Below are 20030 nucleotides of genomic sequence, written 5' to 3'. Positions count from 1 at the left end.
AATGTGACACCAATTTGGCCAATTTTCGTGTATGCATGCTAGTGTGGTAGTTTTAGCTATGTTTGGGTCGGTTTGTTTATTTATTTGGCTAGCTAGTGTTGTGTCTATTTTTGGTATTTTAAGTTTAGGGGTGAAGATATTTGATTGTTTGCAGTTTTGTTTAAGATTCTTAATTTGGTGTTCATTTAGGTAGTTTGTTCTTCTTTGGGATATGAATGCTATGAGTCAGAGAGCATATATATGTACACGGTAGAACAACAGAAGTAATAAGATGACAAAAGGTGGAAACTTAACAAGGGAAGCCAACAGATAATTGGCACTGATAGGTGATTAGCAATAGACAATGGAAGCCAACACTTTAGAGTAATTATCGCTTATAGTTATGGACAGCTGGAAGCCAGTACTAAATTAACACTGATTGGTAATTGGCAATGGACAATGGGCAAACGGTAGGCCGGGGGTAATGTGTTATTGCGTTTGTTGTTCTTACATGTACAAACATATGCTCTCTGCCTCATGGCATTCCTTCACCTACATGATGAAGGAATAAGTTTTTGAAATACCCAAATAATGTAGCCTAATAACACTACTCCCTTGAGCCCAACTCACGCCCCCCCCCCCCCCCCCCCCCCCTCCCTCCTTCATGTTATGGATGTAAGTATAATCTTTTTACATTTTTTAACAATTGAAAACAAACGCAATCAACCAAAATTGTGATACAATTTAGGTATCGTCATTTGCTTGCACTCTTCTTTGACCCATTAATTAAGTGAACATACCAATAAAATCAGGCTCCATATATTGGAATACATGTTCATAGAAATCTGAAGTAAGTAAGTAAGTAGAAATCTGAATAATTATTCAATTCCCAGAACAATGCTCACTAGCTGACGTTCTCGGCAGTTCTCCCATACAACATTAGTTTCGTGGAAAATAGAGCCTGGAAAACATGGCGGCGACTGGGGAAAAGAAACTTGTACGTTCCCAAAGTGGTTTGCGTATGGTTTGCATGAATGCAAATGACACCAGTCCATTTACATTACCAGAACCCCAATGGATCCCGGATGCAGACGTAAGATTAATTTTACTTGAAATCTTGCCTCTCTAACGACTGACAATACTGTCGTCTCAAATGTCAGTCAACCACACCCACTCGGGCCACTTTCACAAGTGGGTTTGTAAACATTGAAAGGGACATTTCATTTACTATGTTTGCGTCTGTGGAAATCATGTTAATTCATTATTATTCATCGATTAGATCAAAGCATAATGGAGATTGCAAACTAAAAAAAAAATACATTTAGAAGTTCATAAACTTTAGTGCTGCCATTTGAGACTGCATGAAGGGTGTCAGTTGAAGATTGTTGCAAATGTATTAAAAATGCCAAAAATTTGACTATATGTTATCTCTGAGTTTCTGCCATGCATGGACTTGTCTATATCAATGTATATATCAATATATCAATACTGTATATCAATGATCAGGATTACCTTTCTTACAGATTTGAGCTTTAAGAATACTGAAACATTAAAGGGGCACTGATCTCTGACAATTCACCTTTTGCCTTTGTTTTTGTGTGTGTGTGTAAACCCAGATGCGACTAGTTTGCAACCTATGCAGCGCCAGCCATAAGTGCATTTGTCGCTTTTATTGATAGTATAAGGGCTTATCATCACATTGATCAACAAAATGAAATACAGTTTTGTCTTGGAAAAAATCTGGAAATGTACACAGTAGCTGTATCTTTAGGGGTTGATTTGTCTAACATCAGTAATGGTGACAAAGTTTTCATAAATCACTTGCTTGGTACTGTGAGATTTCCGTTTACACTTTGACTTGTAATTCAAACTAAATATTTCACCTGGTCATTGCTTATTTTATCATGTGTATATGTCATAGTCAATGTGTAAAAAGACTACAATTTATTAAACACCTAAATATTCAGTTATTTTACCAATTGTTTGAAACATCTGTCCATTTGATTTATTTTGATAACGAATCCCAATCATTTTGATGTTTAATTTCATCACCCAGTTTCTGAAAATGATAGGATTAAATAAAAATGAAAGTAAAAGTACATTTCTATAGTTTTGGGCTTCTAAACCAAGTATTATTAGTCTATTGTGATGTATTTAAGTTCTTTGGAACCTTAACTATTTTGCAGTTTGGCAAGCACTTTAGTGCCAATTTCTAACATGTCTAACGCTGTAACATTAGGCAATGACCTTGTACGGGGAATGTATTCGTAAATATCAATTTTAAGGAACGATGTCCCATACGTCTGCATCTGTACAAAGTTCTTTGTAACAATGTAATATTTTAACATATGTATAGTGTTTCAGGATATTTGAGTTGTGTTTGTTTCTCAACTGATCACATAAGTTTGTTTCAGGAGTTTCACATAGGTGTCAAGTCTCATTGGTCAGCTGAGATAGCACACATGACAACTATTTTCATTATGTCCATGGTTTCTTAAAAACAATCTATTAGATAACAATGAGCAATCAATGAATGTATTATCAGTCAATCCTTTGAACAAATGTGTAGTTTTCACATTGGCACTTCAAGCCCAGAAATGGGTGTACTAGTCTGTCTTAGTAAACCTATGCACTTACTTTTGACAAATCCACTGTGCAACAGCAATTAATCAATCAACATATTTTCAGTTAATACCTTTGAATGAATGTTTTAGTTTTTTTTCCATTATGTGGCCTTAAAATGAAAGTTAAATTTAATTCAAATATTTTCCAAGCTCTGAGATGCAACACATGTTTTGACCATTGGGCTATTGTTGATGGCCAAATGATTACATGTTGCTTTCTTCATCTTTTTGCAGATGGGATACTGCATGAACAGAAATTGTCAAGCCAAGTTTGACTTTATGAAGAGAAGGGTAGGTGATACACAATATTCCATCTATTTTTCATTATTGAAAATATTTTCTATGGTGTCAAATAGTGTTAAATTGTTTACATTCTCTTCAGCTTTGTAAGTCCTGAACATGTAACAAAGGGAATGTAGCAAGACAGATAATAAGATTAATGCGGAACAAGTTGATTCAGTAGTGAGAACAATATTGAATTCAGTTCCTGTATCTGTTTATTGTCTTCTTTCCTGTTTTTGAAACATTTACCATGACTAAATGAGAATCCTTTCCACAGTCGAAAGCTAAGGTCAGAATACTAATGGGTCAGATAAACAGGTAACTGAAGTAGTTACCCAACTTGATATTTTGATGTGGGATATTGGAGTGAAGATGTACAATGTAAATACAGTTAAGTACATCTTGTCTCGTGCTGCTCGGAGGCTGCTGGGTTACTTGCCAATGGACACTCGATCACAACTTTCATGCTGTATGGCAAAATTAATTATTTTTTATTCAAAATTGGGATTTTTTTAAGTTGTTATTTTCATTAAAAAATTTGAACACTGTTTTGTCACATTGTGTTCGATGCACTTATGTAAACCTAAGCATTGACACCTCTTCCTCCTTGTTGGTCATGTGCTTCATCAGTGAAATACAAGTCGCCTCTACAACATGTACAAAGCTGTTACATTAATTATAACTCCATCATATTTTAGAATGAACTGGGAAGTTCCTTTTGTGAAATTTTTACAAACACTTGTTGCAAACTTGGGGCCAAATAATAGCCTCTGAGTAGGTCTAGATAAATCTCTCATCAGAAGTTTGTTATCAGTTGAATGAATATCCACAAAACGTATGAGTTTATAAAAATGTGTATGTATTTTAAAATACTGGTCCATCATTTAATGATTGATTCTTAGTGACTGATCTACCCACCTCTTGCAGTCCATCCTTAGTTGATGGTAAAGTGTTACAAGTTTTAGTTTTATGTCATTATGTTTATTCAAATGGCATATGATTCATAAGCGGTAACGATATTTTGATATTAATTGACAGACCAATAGACAGCAGATTGTCTTTATACAACAGTCTATGCAAAAAAAATATTTCCCCACACTTGTCTATTTGTATAACATGTGTAATTTGGGTGTTAATATTTTGATTATCAGCTGATTATTAGCTGAACTTACGAGACAGGGAAATCTTTTGCTAGTCTCGTTTCAGATATGTTGCTTAGTTGCAGACTGATATGTCAACCTATACATAACTAAGGAAGAGAATGTATGGATGTCAACTTCTTTATTATGAGGAACACAACGTTTCAGAGTATATACTTACTCCTGATGACACATCTTCCCGTGGCAAGGGAGTTAACTGTCTTTAAAAGTCCAGTTTCCACCTTTGTTGAACTAGGCTGGAATTCTTGGACTCGATCGTAGCGGCACCAGTGGCTGTTACGAGTTATGTCGCTTGTATGCCTCTCCCATGGACCAATCAGATTCCACCTCTCGTTTCACTTGCTTTTGCTTCAAACAACATGGTGGCGCCCAGTCAAGATGATCTGATAGATAATCAAGACCTATGTTGTGATAAAACAGGTCTTGCATTGCAAAGTGCATCAAGTCTAGTGAGGACCTTGATTAAAAACATGAAAAGATTTGCAAAATATCTGTTGATAACGAGTTGGCGGTGCACATGTTTTACAAATCCTGCAATCGACCGAAATCTGCATGACAGTTTACAAACAGGATTTTGATTTCGATGCACGATTGTGATTGGACTATGCATATACTCGTTAGTCTGGCCAAAATGTAACTCCAATTATACCAGCCTAGTTTGGCAAGGGTGGAAACTGGACTTTATAGTCAGATAACGCCCTTGCCTTGGGAAGATGGATGAAGGAGTAAGTATATACCCTGAAACGTTGTGTTCCTCATAATAAAAAAGTTGACATCCATAAATTCTCTTCCTTATGTGGATCACTTCTAACTGCCATTCAAAGACTTTATACATAACTAGTTCACTTAATTAAGTGCAAGAAATGAAAATGGTAACCAAGTTGTAAAGAAATAAAGACGTCCAAAAATATGGTTGCATAATGCAATTGACATGGGAATTAAATGTTTAGACACCAGGGTCCATTTGTGACCGATCTTACTCCCATCTGTAACAGCCATTACCCTTTGTCAGCACTACCACAGTTTGGTTCAAACCTAGCCTGAGTTTGTATTTTCAAGATTTTGACATTTTTATGGAAATCTGGTATATGAATAAGCAAAATTATTCTGTATTAATATCTGAGACAAAAATCCCTGCTTGACATGCCGGAGGTGACACTGTCTGACCTAGGAGATGATCCTGAGAGTGACACTGTTGTACCTAGGAGATGACTGTGAGAGTCACAGTGGCCACTGCATGCCCGGAGTGCTGCAACAGAGACTCTCAGATGAGATGACCTCATATATTACTGCCTGCTGACTCATTGTACAGTTTCAAATGATAATGTCAGGATTATCTAAATATGAAATTAATGTGGGGCGGTTGGGTAAAAGGGGTTACTGGTCACGCAGAAGACCCGGGTTCGATTCCCAACATGGGTACAATGTGTGAAGCACATTTCTGGTGTCCCCCTGCTGGAATATTGCTAAAAGTGGCGTAAAACCATACTCACTGAAATTAATGTGATAAATGTAAATGTAGTGACACTGGAAATGCATGGCAGTATGTACTGACACTGGTTTATCTATGCTTGCTCAGAGGCTTTACCTAAATCCTGGTAATATGGTTAAACAAATGTTATGGCTGTGTAGAAGTAACTTGTATAGAACTGATAAGAGACCAATAAAGGGGAAGAGGCTTAATTACTAGGGCTGCAACAAATCACTATGAGGCGAATACGATTCGTATCACAAATATAGGGTATATGAATATGAATATGAATATTAATTCTGGAATACAACAAGTCAGCAGCTGATGTATTATTTGTTATATGCAGTGTAGTAATAACAACATACATTATTTGACATGGTTTGTTAATTATTAATATATTATACATTTATATACTGCTCTTATCCAGGTACTAATATCTGCTCAAATGTGACAATGACCAGTGACCACAATACTGTCAAATTATATAGTATAAGAGTGTTGTCTTTGAAGAAATATATGCATATAATATGTTCTTATGGATATTTTTATGTAAAGGCACAAGCTTCCATATTCATAAATATTCGATTTTCGTGGGCGCGAATAACGAATTCAATTCATGAATGGATACGGTTCGATTCACTGAATACGCCAGTGAATCGTAACAGCCCTATTAAATACCTCAGAATTTAAGTCAATAAGAACATGAAATTTGAACAAAATGATGATGTTATCATGGTGTAACATTTATTCCAAGTTTCCATATAAATATTAGATCCAAAGCAAGTGATATATTATGAGTCAATGAAAACACAGATATTAAATATTAGGTGTAACATTTATACAAATTTTCATAATAATAAAGAACCAGATATATATTAGGATACAGGGAAATTGCTGACATAAGATATTAGTTTCAGTTATAGCTTATAGATAAACTCCCAGACATAGCCATTTATTAATTGTAGGACACACCCCATTGTGTATCAACAATGAATCATATTCTTTTATTTTGTTCAAGTTTTAGTTAAATAGAAGCAAGATGTTAGCCAGAGGGGGTTTGACTCTCCAACCAAGGGTACCACTTGCCCACAGCCCAGAGGGGTGTACCAACTCTCTGTGGTATCTCAAGCTATATTTAAGATATTCTTATTTTTGTCTCTTGTAAAAAAAATTGTAATTAGTCTCTTGTGACTCTGGCTCTTTGCTGACCAATTCCCCAAGGAAACCAGCACATTATTTGGAAGGTTTTGAGTTTCTGAATATGAGAACCACAGTACCATATTAATATTTTCCCAATTTGTCTGCCACTGGCACTCAGTAAAGTTTAGTTGTTTGTTTGTTGTTGTTTAACGCCCACTCAGCAATATTCCAGCTATATGACGGCGGTCTGTAATCAAGTCTGAAACAGACAATCCAGTGATTGACATCATGAGCATCAATCCACGCAATTGGAATACGATGACATGCATCAACCAAGTCAGCAAGCCTGACCACCTGATCCCGTTAGTCGCCTCTTTCGACAAGCATAGTCACCTTTTACGGCAAGCATTGGTTGCTGAAGACCTATTCTACCCCGTTAAGAAATGTAGATAAATCCCTGACTGATTTCTGGGAACTTCTAGAAATGGTGGGGAGGGGGTGCTTCTGCTTTTGCAAGTTCTTACAAACACTTTCCAAGTTTCTTGTTAGGCATTATCTAGTGTTCCAAACTAAGTACCTATTGCATAGGAAATTGTGATTTTTGTAAATTCAGCAATATTTTAATATTTCATTCAATGCAAAAATGTCAAACTAAACATTACAGTGTCAGATGATGAATAGATGAAAATGCGGTTAATTTGGGATGTCATTGCATAACATAATATAGGTTTATTCCTAAATTTTAAATTTTGATACTGTATCGATATAAATATTAAGATATCGATACTATTTGATAATTCACAGCCACAGATATGCTTACATTTATTTGGAATGCCATGTTTATTATTTATTTATTCTCTATACACATACAGAATAATTAATGTTAATATTTATCGATATATCCTGATACTTGTGAGTATCTTTTCAATACTAATATTTCACTTTTGTGATAAGTGACACATCTACAGTAAAATTTGACCGAATGAATACTACATGTATATGAACAAAATAATGTCCAGTCGTCTGTTATTGCCAACCTGATATTTACAGTAGCACTATGAATGATTAATGTGTCAGAATAAGTAATTACTTAGCCTACTTGCCTGTGAATAGTAAACATTTGAAGGCCCAGTGACATTTAAAAGGTTACTTCTTGTTGGCTTGTTCAATGTCACAGACAGCTAGATTTTAGACCCGTGAAGATCCGAGGTAGAATAGGTCTTTAGCAGCCCATGCTTGCTGTAAAAGGCAACTATGCTTGTCGTAAGAGGCGACTAACGGGATTGGGTGGTCAGGCTCGCTGACTTGATTGTCTGGTTCAGACTCGATTATTTATAAACTGCTGTCATATAGCTGGAATTTTGCTGAGTGCGGTGTTAAACAACAAACAAACAAACAAGATTTTTACATTGCAAGTTACATGATTTTGGATTGATTTTCTTCAGTTATCCCATGTATTTATTTGTAACTTCAGGCTGTGTTTAGTGGGAGCATGGAAGCCTAGTGGTTAAAGCATACCTTGTCATGCCAAAGGCCTGGGTCTGGTTTCCCCTGCTGTTATGTCGTTTGTATATCAATAAGGGCGGCGTAAGACATCACTCACTCACTCACTCACTCACTCACTCACTCACTCACTCACTCACTCACTCACTCACTCACTCACTCACTCACTCACTCACTCACTCACTCACTCTTCCTGTGAATACAAGACTAAAACAAAGGTCTAGTTTATGTTCATCAGGGAAAACAGTTTTTTCTGTAGAGTTGTGTCCCTTAGACTTACCAGAATCCTAACACCATAAGGTAGATTCACCCTGATTATCATTCTTGGTTTGTCAGCACCTTCATCTTGCTCATCTGTTTCACAAAGCTGGTAATGTCTATGACTGCTTCACTTGGACCTTAGGGCAATGGGGTACCCAAGGGGTTGAAGCATTCACTCGTCATGCTGAAGGCCAGGTTCAATGCCCCATAAGGGTACAATGTTTGAAGCCCATTTCTGGTGTCACCAGCCATAATATTACTGGAATACTGCTAAAAGCAGCATAAATCGATACTCACTCACTCTCTCACTTGGATCTTTCCGTTAATCTTGGCACAACATGATAATTAGTGATTAGGGCTGGGCTGAGTCCACATGTATGACCTGGGTACCCTACCCCCTATTACCCGACTCTACCCGGGTTCCCATAGGATGTCTCAAAATGTCCGAATGAGAACATTTTTAGCATAGCCCTGGCAAAACATATTAAGATACACGTATTAAACATTCTGGTCATTCATACACAGAAGTTAAATTAAGTTATATCTTTATTCAACCATATGAAAAATCAGAAAAAATTGGTGCATAGTCAGAAAGAAATGCGAACATTAGTGACTTGTAGTGTAACCATAGAGTTCTAGATAATTTTTGTCATTAAACAATATATCATGTGACTAACTATGGGTCCGGGTAGTCCTGTGGGTACCCGGGTCCTACTCAGTACCCACCCGACCCGGGTACCCGAGTTACCCATCCCAGTCCTAGTAATGATGAACCTTCATGGCTAATGGATCTCTTGTGCTAATCTCTAACCCACTGTACAAAAATACTCGTAACTTAAATCTACTATTGAGGTGTTATCTTCCCTTTCAGCATCACTGTCGACGTTGTGGGAAAGTCTACTGCAACACCTGCTGTGATAAGAAGTTGCCACTGCCTCGTATGTGCTTCGTCGACCCTGTGCGCCACTGCAATAACTGCTATGAAAATACTTTAAAGGAGAATGAGTTCTATGACAAACACCTGAAAACACTGCTGACAGGTAGACGCATGTTTTTCTACTACAGTTAATCTATATCAACCCAGTTCTCAATAAGTGGGGCGGGTGGGTAGCCTAGTGATTAAAGCGTTTCTCGTCACGCCGAAGACCTTGGTTCGATTCCCGACATGGGTACAATGTGTGAAGCCCATTTCTGGTGTCCCCTGCCATGATATTGCTGGAATATTGCTAAAAGCGGCGTAAAATTCTCTCACTCTGATGAGCCATCAGGGGTCAACATGGATAAAATTCCCCAATTTGTTACTGTTCTTTTCCATTTCTACAATTATGTTTTATGAGTTATCTGCCCCTTTTAGGAGGGGAGTTCCTTATGCTGGACCAGGATGAAAACTCGGACAGCTCAGAATCCTTCCTTTGTAAACTCTCCAGCAATAACAGGTGAGACATTTTGTGAATCATGATCTACTTGGTTAGTGTGATAATTATATAATCGTGCACCTGTCGGGGATTTGGTGTCAGAATAGATCCCCAGCAACTTATACCTGTAAGCTTGGGTGGTCAGGCTTAGTGACTTGATCGTAGTCTGATGGCATGGTCATTGTGCATAAGATCAAACACTGATCTGTCTGGTCCAGGCTTGTTTATTTATAGGGATCATTGCCAGAATTTTGCAGAGTGCAGCATTAAACAACGAAAGAAAACAATTTCATGTGCAGTCCCACATGGAAAGTTATTAATGGCATGCAAAAATGTGCCAACTCTCCAAGACAGATATGTAACCTGCCTTCGCTATTGTCAAGCGTTCAGTGGGTCAACGTTTCAAGGCTTCGTTGAAGAATTCTGTTCTACCTTAGCGGACATGCTCTCCATTGCTATCGTACCTCCCTCGTTTTGTGTTTTCAAGACCACGTCATTGACCATCGCTTTAATTATTCAAGCACTACCCGTTGCCATTCTTCACAGCTTGTTGTTTCTGCCTTTTCGACGACTATGGCCTGTATGCATGAGGATACACTATCTCCTTCTACAGTCGTCCCATGTTCAGCCGACCACAAACTGACCTGTATGGTCAAGACTGGTTATTGCTACAAGCGACGCATAACCATAGTTGCTCCCTCACTCACTCTTTCACCAATGTTTTGCATGGATCGGATTAATAATAGTGGTTTGGAGACGTTATGAAAGTGGCATCGCTCTGCCTTAACTATTTCATGGAATCCCCGGGCTCTCTCCTCGCTGTTCGTTTAATCTGTTGCTCAAAGAGATTGCCGTATATGTGATTGGGAATTTTAGACATTATCAAGGGACTGAAAATCGACAGGATCTTGCACCGCATTTTACTAGTCCGATCGACAGAGATTAATTTTTCTATTAATAACTTATATACATGCATCGGATATCAGGGCGATCAACTTGCTGAGGCACCGGCCATGTCACACATTCTACAGGGAACTGCATGTACAATGTTATCTCTTCGGAACTCGGATGCCGTTTTGGATTGCATGTGGAGTTTTTCACCAAGTACGAGGTATTTTGTAGAGTACTTGAGATTATCGCCACACTACAAGCTTTGTGCAGCAACATAAGACAGGATACCAGTCTAGGCAAGGTTACAGTATTCAACGCCCAGTGTCGGGATGTTTGCATAGTGCATCAGGATTTTTCTCTGGGCTGTAGCAAACCCACTTATGTTGTAATTAGAACAGACGGAGCCATTCAGCGCACTTTACTTACTGTTGATGACATGACAGTGAGTAGATATATATTGATTTTTACATCGAAGTAACTGCATCGCTACTTTTAGTTATACCTCAATGTCGTGTCAGCACTCAGCTTCCAAGACTTGGTACCTGACAGCCTCCTCACTGAAGATGGTCCTGCCGTACCAGTACTAACGTCTGTCTCCCACTGGGTCTGGGTCCACACCTATGTTAGAGCAACCAGCAGCTTCAAATGTCAGCAAGGTTCTCTCTACGGGTGTTTCATCCAAGCCAGATTTGACAGCGCCAGCTGTTGAAGATCCATCGTCTGGTATATCAACAGATGGGCTCCTCCAAGTCGATGTCCCTGTTATCACTGATGCTCGACTTCCGGATTGATCGACTCCTTGACAATTCAGATCCGAGCGTAGCACATTCCCGGGATCCACTATGTCTTAGCCGATTCCCTATCATGACCAGATCAATCATCACCGATGGGATGGCATCTGCAGGTTCAATGCTCAGCTCCCAAGGTTCGTCTCTCCCATCTAAGGTCCTCAGGCATGGGACCATGATGCTCTGGCCATCTCATGGGAGAACCTCACCGTCTAAGCCTTTTCCCAAAGTAGCCAAGACCATCACGGCGGCTCACTGTTTCTCCACTAAGACCCTCTACGACCACAAGTGGAAGGCGTTTGAGGCCTATTATCATGCTTGTGATATCTTTCCTCCCACTTTCTTTGCCAATTACTTCCATCATTTAATATATACCTGGAAGAATAAGGTATCTACTTTATCTTCCTGCGATCAACTCCACCATTGTTACTACCACGGTATTGAAGTTTCTACTGTTGCTGAACTTGTCTCTTATTCGGAGACCGCCTTTGTGGTCTAATGGTAGAGTGTCCGCCCGGAGAGCGGAATGTTTTGGGTTCGATCCCCAGCCGCGTCATACCAAAAGACATTAAAAGATGGTACTTATTGTTATCCTGTCTGGCGCTCGGCATTAAGGGGCTAAAACAAGGTCTGGTCGGCTCCGAGTCAGTATACTGTGTCTGAGTGGGGTATCTCAGTGTGCTAGCACTATAAATCGGCATCAGTCCGGACTAGTACAAGCAGCCACACACACACATATACACGTGCATGCACATTGCTATATAAGTGCAATAATCTTGGACGCGACGTTAAACCCCATTTCACCTCACCTCACCTCTTATTCGGTCCTACAAGTTGGCGGACCAGTCCTCCTATTTCTGGCCTCCCACCTTTACGACATCCTTCGGTATTGGAAAAAAGTCCAATAAGTTGTTTCAGGGTTTCACATGATGGGGAAATGTGTGTTCAGTACGCACAAATGTATAGAATGGATGCAGAAGAAAGATATATGTCAAGAAATATGAAAGTCCTGTAATTAACCCATCGGTATTTATCAGTTATCTTACAGTTCAATACACTATACTATTTTAGTATTTACAGGACCCTCTAAATTTCTGTTAGAACCCTTGAAATAATTTTTGGGGACCCTGATATTTCCTGTAGGAACTCTCGAAATAATTATTGGGGATCCTCATATTTCTTGTAAGAACAGTCGAAATAATTATTATAAGGTAAAACCCTTTTTTTTTAGGTATTGGTTTATTTTATTTTTCCCACTTTGGGACCAACTTTTGTTAAAATATTGTTATCAGATCTGTGAGCCTTGATTAAAGTATGGCATGTACAGAGCCCAAGTGGAAGAACATCTTCGTGTGTATGACATGTATCTGTATGTGCGTTGCAGACTCCTGACATTCGAGGGTGAGAATAGGAAACGAGAATCCATTTTGGTCGACCGGATTGAGGCAGTGCAGGTTGTCACTACAGATATCGATACACAAGGTGAGTCTTCACCATTGGTCCAGGATGAACCAGGTGATCACAGGGGTATGGCTGTGTTAGGACAGTAACAGTGCTAACATCTCATTGTGGAATGAGACCCTGAATCCTAAGAATCAGCTTATGAGGACAGCGTGAGATTTATATATGAAATTAGGTGATCACAGGGGTATGGCTGTGTTAGGACAGTAACAGTGCTAACATCTCATTGTTAAATGAGACCCTGAATTCTAAGAATCATCTTGTAAGGACAGCGTGAGATTTATATATGAAATAGGTTGTAATGATACACCATGCATAGGTAGATATTTACATGCTTCCCGTAAAAGGCGACTATGCTTTTTGTAAGAGGCGATCAGGTGGATGGGATCGAATGGTCAAACTCACTGACTTGGTTGATCCATTTCATCGTATCCCAATTGCACCGATCGATGCTCATGATGTCAATCACTGGATTGTCTGGTCTAGACTTGATTATTTACAGACAGTCATTTAGCTTGAATATTGCTGAGTGCGGCGTTAAACAACAAACAAAAAGACAAACAAAACAAAAGGTAGATATTAAGGTTGTGATATGATACAGCCTATTTTTTATTGATACATAATCTGATAATAGGGGGCATGGGTGGCCCAGTTGTCGAAGGTAAACGCCCGAGATTACTTTGGGCTTTCCTCCCAATTAAGCTGACATGCCATGATACAACTGGAATACTGTTAAAAGCGGCGTTAAACCAAACTCACTCACTCACTAATCTGATAATACATGACTTGTATCCTGGCACGAAATATAGCAATGCACTGACCCTTCGGTGTATTGTTACTGCCCTAATATGAATTAGCCCTTAATCCATTACTTGGCATGAAGTAGAGAGGATGGTAGGAACCATGTTTACAAGATGACTGTTTTACTGAATTTGCCAGGATGACAACAAACATGTGTAACATCCAGCTTAAGTTCTGTTAAACTGTCCTGAATTGTGGTTGCGATTCAAGTATTTGTTTGTGCAGAGTCGCACAAAATTGTGAAGTTTGAATAAGGGTTGATTCCGTTTCTGTTTTCCTGCCTTCAGACGAGGAAGGTTTGTTGATGGGTGTTGTGTGTGCATGGTTTGCTGTCATGTTTCTTGCATGTCAATGTATCAAGACTGGGACTATTTTGTTTCCAAATACTATTTCTGACGTTTGTGTTATGTTTTCGAAGCACAATGTTATTAGTTACTTTTCAACCTATATTTATGTTTACTTTATGTAATATTTCAGAATGTACTTCCATTTCTTTTTGACTCTGGGGCGGTCGGGTAGCCTGGTGGTTAAAGCGTTCGCTCGTCACGCCGAAGACCCTGGTTCGATTCCCGACATTGGTACAATATGTGAAGCCCATTTCTGGTGTCACCCCGCCATGATATTGCTGGAATATTGCTAAAAGCGGCGTAAAAGCAAACTCACTCACACTCACTCTTTTTGACTCCAAAATGTTTGAATCAGCATGTTTATTTTATACACTGTGTGTTGCCCATTGACATTCTCTCTTGTAATCAGTATGTGTAGTCTGAGTGTTGTGCTGTAAGTCTTATCATTGGTTCATTCTAGTAACATGGGAGGCCCAATGGTCAAAAGTGCTACAATTCACTGTAGAGAGTTGTTTCCCTTGGGCATGACAGAATGCTATGTTTTGAATCTCAAACTTACCCTGATTAGGTTTCTTGATTTGTTAACAGCATACCTATGGTAAATGTTAAAGAACTGCATCCCTTCATGCTTTTCTCTCACAAGTTGAACATCTTGACATGACTGAAATACTGTTCAAAACAGCATTGAACCTATTTCACTCACTCACTCCAACATGTCCAATAGCATATCATTTGCAAAAGATTTCTGCTTAAAGCCAATTTAATGAATAACAAGCTATAAGGTATAAAGAGTATCACCATATACAGAATAGGCATTAAGAAGTAGACTTTAGTATTTTCATGAAAGAGATTAATGTTTAAATTACCAGAGTATGTTTCCCACATGTCTCACTCCAAACCCATCTGGGGGCACGGGTGGCCCAGTCGTCTAAGGCGCCGCGATTCGCTGTGCAGAGTTGCGTCCCTTGGGCACTCCAGAAACCTATGATTGTGGGTTCGAATCCCGGTTCGCCCCGATTATGTTTCTAGGTTTGTCAGCACCATACCCGTGCTCGTGGGTTTCACCGAAGTGGTAAACGTCTGAGACCTGCATCACTTCGGGCTTTCCTCCCACATTAAGCTGACACGCCGTGATATAACTGGAATACTGTTAAAAGCAGTGTTAAACCCAACTCACTCACTCACTCACCAAACCCATCTTCTCGCCTGGTGACCATTAGTGATCATGGTGATGATGTCCCTCTTTCTGCAACCTTTGTGAAGGTCTGTCATGGTCAGTCGCATTTGATATCACAGTTTAAAAATTATGTGAAGCCCCCATCCTGCACTCTTAACTCATTCTTGACAAAAGGATTAATGAAAATGTCTTTATCAGTTCCATCGGCCAAGGGTAACTTTTGAATGCGGCCGATCTGGTTGCATCACCTTCCTCAACTACCTATGATGGTTGGCCTTGACCTTGACCTTGTATTCCAGGCAACAAGATGGGCACAGGGATCGCTTTGCGGTACAAGGATAACTACGGGGATAGTCAGACCGTGAAGATGGAGGTGATCGATGGCAGCAGCAGCAAGAAACAGGGCATGACGTGGGTGGCAGCCATGCAGAAGGTAGGTAACCGTGATGGCGTCCACTCAGAGCAGGCTTTCCTTATAGAAGTAAGATGCCGTCAAATATTGATACATCTTGATATTTTGTCATGATTAGGGCTGCAATGCAAACAATCATGAGATATTAATCTTGTCATAATTCTTTTATCCACATATTCTGATCTTTCTCTGTGGTCGTGAACCATAAGGAGTTGTACGTTACCCATTTGCAGTGTTGTGAATTGGATTACTAAACTTTGTTTTTTCTATAAATAGTGCATGCATTTGTGTAAAATTCTTTGTATTCACTACGTGGGATTTGTACCCTTTCAGGCCTTCAAGATGATATTCGAATCTCGAACCGACTCCTCGTATCCTTGATGGCATCCTTGAAGAAGGGGAGATACAGTCAAATTTCGCTGAACACCTACACGCAAAATCCTTGTTGGGTTTTCTTTAAGAATTCTCATTTCCTGAATACACTTACTCATGATTTGATGTTTTGTTTAAAACTCCACTGAAGAGGATATGAATTACCGAAAATCGGGTCTCCATTGTGAAAAGTTTGTTTAGTTGTTGGGAGTAGTTTTTTCAATTTTCATACATATGTACTTGAGTTTCGTTCCAATATGTTTTTGTGTGTGTTTGAAACAGTCGACTCTGTGAAATCCAATAAAAAATTAAAACAGATCGTGAAATATGAAGAGCCAGTACAATTATATGACCATTTTGAAAGCTATTCTTAGAGTTTGACTTATTGTGTCAGCTGTTATGTGCTAATGATAATAGTAAAATGTTTGCTTATTCTTGTCACACTATGGCTGAAATATTGCTGATGTGACCTTAGTTTCAACTCCCTCTCTCACTCACTCAGATAATGGGCCCATTTCTGGCGTTCCCCGCTGTGATATTGCTGGAACATTGCTAAAAGCGGCGTAAAACCATACTCACTCACTCACTCACTCAGATAATGGAGGAGGTAAATGTCTAATGATGGAAGATGGGAAGGTTGCCGGATATGGACTATATATCAGGATTATATTGCATGTAAATGTTTCAGTAATTTGTTTTTTGATTCAGTGAAACCTCATTAACGTCATGATCCTTAACTACTATATGACCACTATGTAGCCTAATATCAGCACTATATGGCCTAATGTCAGCACTGTGGTCTTATATCACCACTATATGGCCTAATGTCGGTACTGGGGTCTTATATCACCACTATATGGCCTAATGTCGGCACTGTGGTCTTATATCACCACTACATGGCCTAATGTCAGTACTGTGGTCTTACAATACCACTATATGGCCTATTGTCAGTACTGTGGTCTTATATCACCACTATATGGCCTAATGTTGGCACTGTGGTATGTGCTATGGTTGGTAGTGGTGCTAGTGTTGGTACTGTGGTCTTATATCACCACTATATGGCCTAATGTTGGCGCTGTGGTCTTACAATACCACTGCGCAGCCTAATATTGGCACACTGATCTTATGTCACCAATACATTGCCTAATGTTGGCAGATTGGTCTTATATCACCACTATATGGCCTAATGTTGGCGCACTGATCTTATGTCACCAATACATTGCCTAATGTTGGCAGATTGGTCTTATATCACCACTATATGTCCTAATGTCGGCAGTGTGGTTGTAGTTGAACTACAGATGGACTTGAGGACCAATGAGTTAATGAGGTTTGTTACTTTCTCAGTATAATTGTAGTGGTTTATGTGATGACTCAACTTCATTTCATCCATTGCTGCCGTGGAGATTGTGTTGACTCTTCTTTGTTTTAAACCGTAGACGAGAGGACGGATATAGATGCATGTTGCTTTGTCGCGTGTGGATAGCGGCATATGTTACTGCTTCTGATGACAAGTGTCAATGGTACTGCTGTAATCGATGATAGAACCAGGTTATGTTTAATGGGACTTGTCTTTCTGAATTTTAGATTCTTCTTGTAAGTGTTTTCTCATAGAGAAGTAAAACTAAGATTTGTTTTCATCCTTGTTAGACCCTGGTCAACTTGAATGATGCTTTTAACTACCAACATGTTCACTTGTGTATAATCTTCATATTCATGATGGCAACATGTTCATCCAGCTTGACTCTTCCAGTTCTGTTTATTGCACATTTGTACAGTAGCACCTGCATAATGACGGCTTTATCAAACAATATTGTAATGAGCCAAGGTAAAGGTGAAGGTGTTTAAGGACTGGATAAAGGACTCACGTCAAAGACTTCATATTTGCCGTAATAAGTGCCCTGGACCCTGTTCCACAAAGTGATCTTAGCGCGACGATGATCGTAAGCCAGTGTTAAAGTATGGTAGTTACGATCACCTTAGCGCTAAGTTCGCTTTGTGGAAGGGGGCCCTGGACTCTTAGAAAATTGACAAATTGGGGCTCTTATAAAAACCATGCATAAGTCACATTTGTTAAACTTAGTTCAAATGTCAATGAAATTAAAGCATTTTTGATATTAGTTACTGGCTATTATAAAGCCCTCACACACTGCTGCTTTTCTGAAACATCATCTGTAAAATACGAACAAAAATATGGATTGTCAAATAAGTTTTCGGGCTTTGTATGAGGCACTTATGAAGATGATGACTTACTGATTGGTTTAGAATTTGGCCAGGGGCTCTTATTGGAGCAGGGTGCCTAATATGGTGAATGCATTGTTTTGTTTCTGACATGGGATAAGGTTGATAGAACAGAGTTCCCGTCTGACCTACTGCCCACAGCAAGTTGGCAAGGTTTGTGTCCATCTACTTAGACAAACAAGGTGCTATACTGGTAAATGAGAAACTTGATGTTGTAAAGTGAGCATGGTTATTTTGAATCATGATCAGCATTTTCACTGAGGAGAGTTGCTTCCCTTCACCATGCCAGAATCCTATGATAGTGGGTTTAAATCCCAGAATCACCCTTATGTCAAACCTTGGGGGTTTCAACAAATTGGTAAATATCTTAGATCTGTATATTGCTTGGAGATTTCCACATGCCATGATGTAACTGAAATGTGTTTTCATTAATAAGTACTTGACATCTTCGTGTTGCAAGTTGTACAGTGCATGGATAGCCATGGTATGTGTGTTCACTCAAATGGGAATGATATAGGAAATATGGGTTTGTTTACCCTGCTGGTTTATGACAGCAACATTAAAAAAACAGTGTGAAACTAGAACCTGGAGCCTACTTCAGATCATTGCTGAGGTTTATTCATATATTGAATGATTCCAGAAAATACTTATATTGTACAATTTAAATTGTTTGATAGGCATTACTTAGAAGTTGACGGATGACCAAGTAAACACAATGTATGGATAACAACTGCTTTAATAACTGTAAAGGCGACGTTTCTGTATAGATCCTTATATCGTTGTCAAGCAACATCTATACCCAAACGTCACCTTCACAGTTATTAAAGAAGTTGTTAAACATAAATTGTGTCTACTTTGTTGAACAATTTACATTGAAATGTTCAATACAAGCCCGTTTTCAATTTTTTTTGCTTTACTTCTGTAAAATTTGAAACGAGTAAATCACAAAATTAAATTGGTGTGGCTTCAAATACATTAAAGTGACAAACTGTCATTGAAATATTTTTTCATGTAGAATAAGTATTGGTATCTTAGTTAAAATTTGAAAAACATTTAAATGGCATGAAACCTGAATTTAATATTGTGCCAAACTGTTATCAGTTTAATGTCTATTGCTATGGCAGTCAGTTACAGATAGTAGTATTCATTGCATGTGCTGTAGTAGAGTAGTTGTAAGTTATTGATGTGTATCAAGTTGTTTATATTTATTAATGGCTTCTTTCATCTCACATTCCTCAGAAGAAATAATTGGTTGTGTTTCTTTATAAATAAACTTTTTTTATCATGCCTATTCTGTTTGCTTAACAAAAACTTGTTAAATATTGTAAAGAAGGTTTTTTTAACAAATTCCATTTAAAATCAAGAAATGTTCTGACAAATTTCAAAGTAGGGCAATGATGTTGGAATGTATTCTGCATCAGTTGACTGGTAAAGACACACTCAGAGCAGAGACAGAGCAGGGACAGAGCGGGGACAGGGTGGGGACAGGGCTGGGACAGGGCAGGGACAGAGCGGGGGTGGGGACAGAGCGGGGACAGGGCAGGGACAGCGGGGACAGAGCGGGGGTGGGGACAGCGGGGGTGGGGACAGGGCGGGGACAGGAGGAGACCAGAGCAGAGCGCACTTGCACAAACCAGCTGCAGTGCAAGTCTCTGTTAAGGCATGATAATTAAGATAAATTGGATAGTCGTAGTGCCACAGTCACTGC

The 20030-nt window shown here is 39.0% G+C and overlaps 1 protein-coding gene across 2 annotated transcripts; it reads left to right on the top strand.

Moving 5' to 3' along the window:
- Window positions 1-938: 938 nt before the first annotated feature.
- On the top strand, window positions 939-19609 carry LOC124124368 (zinc finger FYVE domain-containing protein 21-like). 2 transcript variants are annotated; one of them, XM_048403751.1, is made up of 8 exons: window positions 939-1072; window positions 2838-2894; window positions 9292-9460; window positions 9775-9856; window positions 12899-12996; window positions 14064-14072; window positions 15600-15733; window positions 16046-19609. In XM_048403751.1, exons 1-8 carry the CDS (start codon window positions 950-952, stop codon window positions 16091-16093), a joined length of 720 nt encoding a protein of 239 aa, XP_048259708.1. In that variant the 5' UTR covers window positions 939-949; the 3' UTR covers window positions 16094-19609. The 2 variants fall into 2 exon arrangements, with proteins under 2 accessions (XP_048259708.1, XP_046343463.1); XM_046487507.2 differs by lacking the exon at window positions 14064-14072.
- Window positions 19610-20030: the final 421 nt, after the last annotated feature.

This window comes from Haliotis rufescens, unplaced genomic scaffold (genome assembly GCF_023055435.1).
Source record: "Haliotis rufescens isolate VD_foot unplaced genomic scaffold, xgHalRufe1.0.p SCAF_3, whole genome shotgun sequence".
NCBI lineage: Eukaryota > Metazoa > Mollusca > Gastropoda > Lepetellida > Haliotidae > Haliotis > Haliotis rufescens.
Note: the sequence above shows the minus strand (reverse complement) of the source record. Positions and strands in the feature narration are given on the sequence as shown.